Genomic DNA, 10,150 nt, shown 5'->3' on the forward strand with positions numbered 1-10,150 from the left:
ATTCTCACCCCTGCTCTGGGAGCGGGCACCGTGTGACAATTCCTGCGGCGTGAGCCACCCCTGGAGCATCTGGAATGTTCTGGAGGTGACGGGAACAGCTCAGCCCCGGTGAGGACACAGCGATGGGTCACCCCAAACCCCAACAAACACCCCCAAACCGGGGGGGGGGGAAGGGGGAGCACCGGGACCACCCCAACCTGGGATGGGCAGCGACTTTCGGCGGCTGCTCCGAGCGCACGCACACACCCTGGATGCCTCGTAAAAATACGAATAAAAATAAGATTGTGACACCGGCCAGGGGAGCAGGGCGATGAAAGCGCCGTGATTCAGGCGTGAGCTGTTCGCCTGCAGGGCCCGGGAGGGATTCCCACCCTGCCGGGATGTTGCATCAACGCCGCGACACCGGCAGCACCTCGGCCAGAACAGGTTTGCTTCCTCCCGACCGAGATTAGGAAAAAAGGGGCCGGGCAGAGCTGACGCGATTTTTTCCGGGATGGCAACTCCAGAAATCACCTCCTGCTTTGCATGCCGAGATGTGCCCTCCCCGATAAGGCCGCGGGATCTGATCTCGCCATCGGATCGCTCTGCGAGACACCAGGCCTGCAATTTGGGATTAATTAATGATGGGTGATGGAGCTGGGAACAGCCTCGTCCATCCCGGGGATGCCCAAGAGCTGCAGCTCCCAGCGCCCCAAATCCCTGTCAGCCCCTCCACCCTCCAGAGTGGTTTTGCATCAAATAAAAGAAATTTATTTGAAATGGTTTGGTTTTGGATCAAATAAAGGAATTATTTTGTCCCCGGAGCCTGGATGGAGATGGGAGGGATGGGATAGAGGAGCCTCCTCCCCAGCACCCCAAAACTGTGTCAGCCCTTCCACCCTCCAGAACGATTGGTTCTGCCTCAAATTAAGGAATTTTTTTTGCCCCAGTGCCTGGATGGAAATGGGAGGGATGGGATGGAGGAGCTCTGATGGTGGAGCGGCCCCCCCAGCACCCCAAAACTGTGTCAGCCCTTCCACCCTCCAGAACAATTGGTTCTGCCTCAAATAATGGAATTTTTTTTGCCCCAATGCCTGGATGGAGATGGGAGGGATGGGATGGAGGAGCTCTGCTGGTGCATTTACAAACCCCAGGATCGGTTGGGAATTCTGTGCCCTCATCCCCGCGCACCCCGTGGCGCCTTTTGGGGTGTTCCCGTCACCCCAAAACCCCGAAGGAGCCGCGGCCGCTGCGGGTCCCTGCTCGCTCCGACCCGTCCCGGTGTCGCAATCGCAGGGAACCATTTCCCAGGTAATGGGAACGCCCTGGGAACGTCAGGGAGGGGTGGGAGCCTCCTTAAAAACCCGGCTGGGCCGGAGGGATGGGTGCGAGGTGAGGGGAGAGAGCGGCGACACCGGCGACAGACGGACACAGCGGGACCCCCGGGAGGATGCAGGTGGGAATTCCCGGGGGATTCCCGGGATGGGGAACGCGGCCTCGGCACCCTCGGGCTGGAATTTTGGCTGGGAAGAGCCCTGGGATGTGGCGCTGCAGGTTGGGAGGTGGAAATTCCTGGAAACCTCGGGCCGGGCCGGGGTCACCGGGGGGGAACCGGGACCGGGACCGGCGGCACCCCCGGACCCTGCGGAGACCCTGCAGAGCTCGGGGGGCTCCTGGAAAAGAGGGGGACCCCCTGACAACGAGGACCCCGGGGCCGTGTCTGTCTGTCGGGGCCGTGTCTGCCTGTCTGTCCCGTGTCTGTCTGTCTGTCCCGTGTCTGTCCCCGCTCTGGGCCTTGGTGGCCTGGAGAGGAAGGAGAGGGAGAGGGGAAAGAAAGGTGGGACCGGGATGGGACCGGGATGGGACCGGGATGGGACCTGTCCGAACCACCCAGGTGGGTCTGGATGTCACCTCAGTGTCCCCTTGTCCCACTGTGGCACCATTGTCCCCTCGTCCCAGCACGGCACCATTGTCCCCTTGTCCCAGTTTGGCAGCAGCGTCCCCTCGTCCCAGCATGTCCCGGTGTCCCCGTGTGCCACCCGGCGAGTGTCCCCGTGCCCCCAGCTGGCCCCGGGGCTGTGCCGTGAGTCAGCGGCGGAGCAGCAGCCGCGCTGCCCCAAGGACGGGCTGGGCGCTGCTGGCAGGGGACAGCTGGGGACAGCTGGGGACAGCTGGGGACAGGTGGCACCGATGTGGGGACAGGGGGGGGTGCCCAGGGCGCTTCTGCCCCGGTGCTGCCAAATTCCTTCAGTTCCTGGGCCGGGCTCGGTGCTGGAATCCCCGAAAGCTCCAAATCCACCCTGGTGCCAAAATCCTGAGGGTGGGGACAGTCCCCAACCCTGGCATGACCGAGTGACCCCGGGCCATGGCACTGGGAGGACACAGGGCCCGGCTGGGGACCAGAGCGTGGTGTCACCTCCCCGTGGGGAGCACCGGGGCGAGGAGAGGGGACAGGAGCCTGGGGCAGCTCACAGGGGGCTGGGGACACCTCTGGTGACATTCCCGGAGCGGGGACACTGCTGGGCCACCCCTGCACGACCCGTGTGGCCGCCGTGGTGGTCACCGCTGTCCAGTCTGGAGCCACCCCCAGCCCCGGCCACCAGCAGCAGCAGGAAAGAGCCAAGGTGACGCAATTCCCGTGCCCTCGCCACCGGGATGTGACAACCATCCTGGGCCGGTCCCAGCCTGAGGAAGGAGATTTCCTGGCCGGGGACAGCAGGGACAGGAGGAGGCGACAACCCAGAGCGGGCAGGGCGGGACCCTGAGCCGGGCTCGGGGAGGCTCAGCCTCGGCAGGCCGGGACCTGTTCCCTGCTCGGCTGTGAAGCAACAGGAGGGTTGGCTGGTAATTCCTGCCCCATTCCTGCCTGATGAGCCTGGGAACGGCAGCCCCGCGGCCCCGGGGCCCTAATTGCCACCCCGGTGCCATAATCGCCACCCCGGTGCCATAATCGCCACCCCGGCCCACGCGCGGGGGCGGCGGCGCCGGGGGCGCGGGCGGGGCGGGCGCAGGTGGCACCGGCCAGATCTGCAGGTGGCAGAGAGGAATTCCGAGGGGTTTTTTTTTGGGGTGGGTGACTCAGAGAACAACCCCAACAGCAGAGACGCGTGGGGTGTTGGATTTTCCACTGGGATGGTTTTTGGGTGGGTTGTTCCACAGTTTTTGGCGGATTTGTTCCATGGTTTTTGGTGGGTTGTTGGATGGTTTTTGATGGGGTTGTTTCATGGTTTTTGGTGGGCTTTTGGATGGTTTTTGGTGGGATTATTCCATAGTTTTTGGCGGATTTGTTCCATGGTTTTTGGTGGAGTTGTTGGATAGTTTTTGGTGTGGTTGTTGTATGGTTTTTGTTGGGGTTTTTCAATGGTTTTTCGTGTGGTTGTTGGATGGTTTTTGTTGGGGTTGTTCCATGGTTTTTGGTGGGCTTTTGGATGGTTTTTGGTGGGATTGTTCCATAGTTTTTAGAGGATTTGTTCCATGGTTTTTGGCGTGGTTCTTGGATAGCTTTTGGTGGGGTTGTTCCATAGTTTTTCGCAGGGTTGTTCCATTGTTTTTGGCGGTGTTCTTAGATGGTTTTTGGGGGGGTTGTTGGGTGGGTTTTGGTGGATTTGTTCAATGATTTTGGTGGGGTTGTTCCATGTTTTTTGGTGTGGTTGTTGGATGTTTTTTGGTGAGGTTTTTCCATGGTTTTGGTGGGCTGTTCCATAGCTTTTGGTGGGTTGTTGGATGGTTTTTGTTTGGGTTGTTCCATGGTTTTTGCTGAGGCTGTTCCATGGTTTTTGGTGGGCTTTTGGATGGTTTTTGGCGAGGTTGTTCGGTGTGGTTGTTGGATGGTTTTTGGCGAGGTTGTTCCACGGTTTGGGTGGGTTGTTCCATAGCTTTTGGTGGGTTGTTGGATGGTTTTTGGCACATTAGTTCCATAGTTTTTGGTGCGGTTTGTTCAGTAGTTTTTGGTGAGTTGTTGGACAGTTTTTGGTGGGTTGTTGACAGTTTTTGGCGGGGCTGTTCAGTGTCTTTTGGCAGATTAGTTCCATAGATTTTGGTGCGGTTTTTGATGAGGTTTTTGGTGAGTTGTTGGACAGTTTTTGTGGGGTTGTTCAGTGGTTTTTGGCAGATTAATTCCATAGTTTTTGGTGGGGTTTTTGCTGGGGTTTTTGGTGGGTTGTTGGATGGTTTTTGGCGGATTAGTTCCATAATTTTTGGTGGGTTGTTGGACAGTTTCTGGTGGGTTGTTGGACAGTTTCTGGTGGGTTGTTGGATGGTTTTTGGCGGGGCTGTTCGGTGTTTTTTGGCAGATTAGTTCCATAGTTTTCGCCGCGGTTTTTGATGAGGTTTTTGGTGAGTTGTTGGATGGGTTTTGGTCAGTTGTTGGATGGTTTTTGGCGGGGTTTTTGATAAGGTTTTTGGTTGGTTGTTGGATGTTTTTTGGCAGATTAGTTCCATAGTTTTTGGCGGGGTTTTTGATGGGGTTTTTGGTGGGTTGTTGGATAGTTTTTGGTGGGTTGTTGGATGGTTTTTGGTGGGTTGTTGGACAGTTTTTGGTGAGTTGTTCAATGGTTTTTGGTGAGTTGTTCAATGGTTTTTGGTGGGTTGTTGGATGGTTTTTGGTGAGTTGTTGGATGGTTTTTGGTGAGTTGTTCAATGGTTTTTGGTGGGTTGTTGGATGGTTTTTGGTGAGTTGTTCGATGGTTTTTGGTGGGTTGTTCAATGGTTTTTGGTGGGTTGTTCAATGGTTTTTGGTGAGTTGTTGGATGGTTTTTGGTGAGTTGTTGGATGGTTTTTGGTGAGTTGTTGGATGGTTTTTGGCGGGGCTGTTCAGCGTTTATTTGACAGATTAATTCCATCGTTTTCGGCGCCGTTTTTGCCATTGTTGTTCCACATTTTTCCCCTGCTGGGTTTTAGTGTCTCCAGCGAGGGTCTCACTGAGCCCCCTCCCCTCAGGCCACCATGGGCGAGTGCACAGACCTGGAATGGGCCGTGCAGGTGCTGGTGAACAACTTTGACAAGTACTCGAGCCGCTGCTGCTGCTGCAAGAACCCGCGGCGCATCAGCAAGAAGGATTTCAGGAGGATGCTCAGCAGGGAGCTCAACCACATGCTGACAGTGAGCTGGGGGGAGTTGGGGGGTCCTGCTTTTTCAATTTTGAATTATTCAATTATTTATTTAATTATTTTATGATTTCGCTATTCAATTAACCGATTGTTTAATTATTTAATTATGCCATTATTTAATTATTCCATTATTTAATTATTTAAGTATTTTGTCGGTCCACTATTTAATTATTTAAGTTTTTGTTATCCAATCATCCAATTATTTAATTATTTAATTATTTATTTATCTAATTATTTAATTATTTAATTATTTAATTATTTAATTTTTTAATTTTTTAAAAAACCCATTTTTTTCTATGCGGAAAATTCTGATTTCCATTATCCAACCTAACACAAATTACAAATTCTCTGCCGTTCACATACAACCTCTAGGAATCGCTGCATTACTGTGTTTTACAACTTTCTTACCTCTAAACCTTTTGCAAAGTCTTAATTTTCCTTCTATGATGAAAATTCTGATTTCCACTAACCAATCTAATACAAATTACAAATTCTCTGCCATTTACATACAATCTCTAGGAATTGCTACATTATCATGTTTTACAACTTTCTTATTTCTAAACTTTTACAATGTCTTAATTCTCCTCCTATCTTGAAAATTCTAATTTCCACTAACCAATCTAATACAAATTCTCTAGAATTTACAAACAACTTCTCGGAATTGCTGCATTACTGTGTTTTACTGATTTCTTATCTCTAAACCTTTTACCTATCTTGAATATTCTAATTTCCACTAACCAATCTAACACAAATTACAAATTCTCTGCCATTTACAAAGAACCTCTAGGAATCGCTGCATTATTATGTTTTACAACTTTCTTATTTCTAAACCTTTTACAAAATCTTAATTCTATCTTGAAAATTCTAATTTCCACTATCCAATCTAACACAGGATAAAAATTCTCTGCCATTTCCATACAACCTATAGGAATCGCTGCATTACCAATTTTACTTTCTTTATCTCTGACCCTTTTACTTTCCTTATCTCTCACCCTTCCTGTCATGCCTGGACGGAGTTCCTGCTGGTTGTTTTTGATATTTTTTCAGCAACTCGCGTTATCTTAACAAAGGAAAAAACCCTCCAAACATCCATTTGCCGCTCTCAGCCACTCAGCGGAAATCCCCTCGTGCTTTCCCCATTCCCCAAATTTTTTTTTTCCCCCCTCCACCCCCGGCAGGACACCGGGAACCGCCGAGCCGCCGACAAACTCATCTGCGACCTGGACGAGAACAAGGACGGGCGCATCAGCTTCGAGGAGTACTGGACCTTGATAGGCGGCATCGCCAGCCCGATCGCGCAGATCATCCGCCAGCAGGAGCAGAGCGTCAAATTCACCAAGTAGCCCCCGCCAGGACCCCCCCCCGGCACCCCCCGGCAGCGTTTGGGGGGTGGGATTGGGGATGGAAACTCCTCCGTGCCTTTGGATTCCTGCGGGGGGTTGTGTGTGTTTGGAGTTCTGTAAAAATTCCATCGCTGGCAGCGTCCCCTTCTCCCGCTGGGACTCCCCCAAAAATTGGGGTGGGGTCTCCTAAAATAAATTAAGAGGTTCCCCCCTCTTGTGGGTAATTCTGTCCAGAATTCTGTCTGTCTGTCCTCAGAAACCCACCAGCACCAGCGTCCCCCTTTCCCCTTGAGGTTTCCCCCCAAAAAATTGGGGTGGGGTCTCCTAAAATAAAGAGGTTCTTCCCTCTTATGGGGGATTCTGTCCAGAATTCTGTCTGTCTGTCCCCAAAAATTCCACCACCAGAGCCCTCTCTCCCCTTGGGACTCCACCAAAAATTGGGGTGGGGTCTCCTAAAATAAATTAAGAGGTTCCCCCCTCTTGTGGGGGATTCTGTTCGGAATTCTGTCTGTCTGTCCTCAGAAACCCACCAGCACCAGCGTCCCCCTTTCCCCTTGAGGTTTCCCCCAAAAATTGGGGTGGGGTCTCCTAAAATAAATTAAGAGGTTCTCCCCTCTTGTGGGTAATTCTGTCCAGAATTCTGTCTGTCTGTCCCCAAAAATTCCACCACCAGCAGCGCCCCCTCTCCCCTTAGGGCTCCCCAGAAATTGGGGTGGGGTCTCCTCGCTTTCGACGCCACCGCGGTTTATTTATTGATTTATCGATTTATTGATTTACGGCAGCAATAAAATTCGGAGGAGCGGCGGGCGACGCTCGGGTTTTGTTTTCCCGAAGGATTTAGGGAGGGATTTAGGGAGGGGTTTTTTTTGGGGGGGTCCCGCCCTGTCCCCGCCCCGGTGGTCGCGTCACTTGGGCCACTCCAGGAGCCACCAGCGGGTGTCAGCAGCCACCCGAGCATTGGTCACATTTGTCACTTTTGTCACATTTGTCATCCCCATGGGGGTCCCCGGGGTATTTTGGGGGTTCCCCAATCCCTGTCCTGAACCCCCCACCCGGGCTGGGGGACCCCCGGGCTGGGCTGGGGTCCCCCGGGCTGGGCTGGGGACCACCGGGGCGGCAATTTTGGATTTTCCTGGGGGATTTTCCACCGGGAACGGACTCGCAGCCCTCTGGAACCCCCCCAAATACCCCCGAACCCCTCCGAGCACCCCCAAATACCCCCCAAACAGCCCCCAAACACCCCAAAACACCCCCCAAACAGCTCGGAACCCCCCCAAATACCCCCCAGAACACCCCAAAACAACCCCAAACAGCCCCGAACCCCCCCAAACACCCCCCAGAACACCCCCCAAACAGCCCCCGAACCCCCCCGAACCCCTCCGAGCACCCCCCAAACACCGAAAACACCCCCGAACCCCCCCGAACACCCCCGAATCCTCTCGAACCCCCACTCGGAGACACCGGGACCCCCCCTGCAGCCCCTCCCCCGGCTGTGGGAGCATGGCGGGGGTCTTGAGCCCCCCAAAAACCACCCCCGGGGTGTCCCCGTGGGAATCGGGGTGTCCCTGTGGGAATCGGGGTGTCCCCGCGGGAATCGGGGTGTCCCCATGGATTCGGGGTGTCCCCGTGGGAATCGGGGTGTCCCCATGGAATCGGGGTGTCCCCATGGAATCGGGGTGTCCCCGTGGAATCGGGGTGTCCCCGTGGGATTCGGGGTGTCCCCGTGGGAATCGGGGTGTCCCCATGGAATCGGGGTGTCCCTGTGGGAATCAGGGTGTCCCCGCGGGATTCGGGGTGTCCCCGCGGGAATCGGGGTGTCCCCGCGGGAATCGGGGTGTCCCCGTGGGAGCGGGGTGTCCCCGCGGGAATCGGGGTGTCCCCGTGGGATTCGGGGTGTCCCCGTGGGAATCAGGGTGTCCCCGTGGGAATCGGGGTGTCCCCGTGGAATCGGGGTGTCCCCGTGGGATTCGGGGTGTCCCCGTGGGAATCGGGGTGTCCCCATGGAATCGGGGTGTCCCCGCGGGATTCGGGGTGTCCCCGTGGGAATCGGGGTGTCCCCATGGATTCGGGGTGTCCCCGTGGGAGCGGGGTGTCCCCGTGGAATCGGGGTGTCCCTGTGGGAATCGGGGTGTCCCCGTGGGAGCGGGGTGTCCCCGTGGGAATCGGGGTGTCCCCGTGGGAATCGGGGTGTCCCTGTGGGAATCGGGGTGTCCCCGTGGGAGCGGGGTGTCCCCGTGGGAATCGGGGTGTCCCTGTGGGAATCGGGGTGTCCCCGTGGGAGCGGGCGGGGTCCCGCTGAGTCACGGCCGAGGAATCCCGGGTGTGGCTCAGCCCGGGGCGAGCGGGGCGGGGCCCCCCCGAAAACCGGGGCCGGACCCTCGGGGGTCTCTGGGGGAGGGACCCCCCGTTCTGACCCCCCCTCAAAGTGACATTTTGGGGTGCGGGGAAAGGGGGAAATTCCGGGGGTTCGCTCTCCTCGTGTCGCTTTCTCAGATTTGAGGGGGTGGGGGTCGTTTGTGGCTTCAGTGAGAATTTGGGGACACCCCCAACCCCCCTGTCCCCCCAAAAACGCGGTGTCAGACCCCAGCCCCAAATAAACCCCAAATAGACCCCAAAACCCCCCCAAAAAACCCGGTGTCAGCCCCCCAGCCCCCCCAAAAAACAGCTCCCAGCGCTGCTTTTTGGGGGCTCCCAATGCTGGTTTTTGGGGGTACCCAGCGCCGATTTTGGAAGTTTCCAGTGCTGGTTTTGGGGGTACCCAGGGCTGATTTTGGAGGTTCCCAGTGCTGATTTTTGGGGGACTCCCAGTGCTCATTTTGGGGGCTCCCTGCTCTGATTTTTGGGGGACTCCCAGTGCTCATTTTGGGGGCCCCCTGCTCTGATTTTTGGGGGGGGCTCTCAAGGCTGATTTTGGGGGGTCCCCGCGCTGATTTTGGGGGTTCCCAACGCTCATTTTGGGGACTCCCAGGGCTCATTTTGGGGGTTCCCAGCTCTGAATTTTGGGGGGCTCTCAACCCTGATTTTTGAGGGGCTCTCAACCCTGATTTTGGGGGTTCCCCGCGCTGATTTTGGGGGATTCCCAGCGCTCATTTTGGGGGGCTCCCAGCCATGATTTTTGAGGCACCCAACGTTGATTTTTGGGGGCTCCCTGCACTGATTTTGGGGGGCTCTCAGCTCTGATTTTTGGAGGGCTCCCAACGTTGATTTTGGGGGGCTCCCTGCGCTGATTTCGGGGGCTCCCAGCGCTGATTTTTGAAGGTTCCCTGCGCTGATTTTGTGGGCTCCCAGCTCTGATTTTTGGGGGGCTCTCAACCCTGATTTTGGGGACTCCCAACGCTGATTTTAGAGGCTCTCAGCTGTGCTTTTTGGGGGGCTCTCAACCCTGATTTTGGGGACTCCCAACGCTGATTTTAGAGGCTCCCAGCTCTGATTTTTGGGGGGCTCTCAACCCTGATTTTGGGGACTCCCAACGCTGATTTTAGAGGCTCTCAGCTCTGATTTTTGGGGGGCTCTCAACCCTGATTTTGGAGGCTCCCATCGCTCATTTTGGGGCGCCCGGCACCCCGAACCTTCCCCGATTAATGCGATCACACAGCTCGTTAGGCAAAAATGGGGCGCGGGCGAAACCGGGTGGGGGGAGCTGCTGGGAAAGCCCCGGGGGCGGGGGGCGGCCGGGGGGGGCCGGGGGCTATAAATGCCCGCAGAGCGCTGGCCACGGCA

General features: G+C 55.7%; 1 protein-coding gene across 3 annotated transcripts; it reads left to right on the plus strand.

Annotated features, from left to right (window-relative positions):
* Positions 1-1,284: 1,284 nt before the first annotated feature.
* S100A16 (S100 calcium binding protein A16) lies at positions 1,285-6,476 on the plus strand. Of its 3 annotated transcripts, none has more exons than XM_079329615.1 (3): positions 1,285-1,435; positions 4,918-5,079; positions 6,266-6,476. In XM_079329615.1, exons 1-3 carry the CDS (start codon positions 1,430-1,432, stop codon positions 6,428-6,430), a joined length of 333 nt encoding a protein of 110 aa, XP_079185741.1. In that variant the 5' UTR covers positions 1,285-1,429; the 3' UTR covers positions 6,431-6,476. The 3 variants fall into 3 exon arrangements, with proteins under 3 accessions (XP_079185741.1, XP_079185742.1, XP_079185743.1); XM_079329616.1 differs by lacking the exon at positions 1,285-1,435 and adding an exon at positions 2,707-2,823; XM_079329617.1 differs by lacking the exon at positions 1,285-1,435 and adding an exon at positions 2,713-2,847 and having other exon boundaries at positions 4,917-5,079.
* The last annotated feature ends 3,674 nt before the right edge of the window (positions 6,477-10,150 follow it).

The sequence above is a fragment of the Erithacus rubecula genome (assembly GCF_903797595.1).
Source record: "Erithacus rubecula genome assembly, contig: SUPER_33_unloc_1, whole genome shotgun sequence".
In the NCBI taxonomy this organism is placed as follows: domain Eukaryota; kingdom Metazoa; phylum Chordata; class Aves; order Passeriformes; family Muscicapidae; genus Erithacus; species Erithacus rubecula.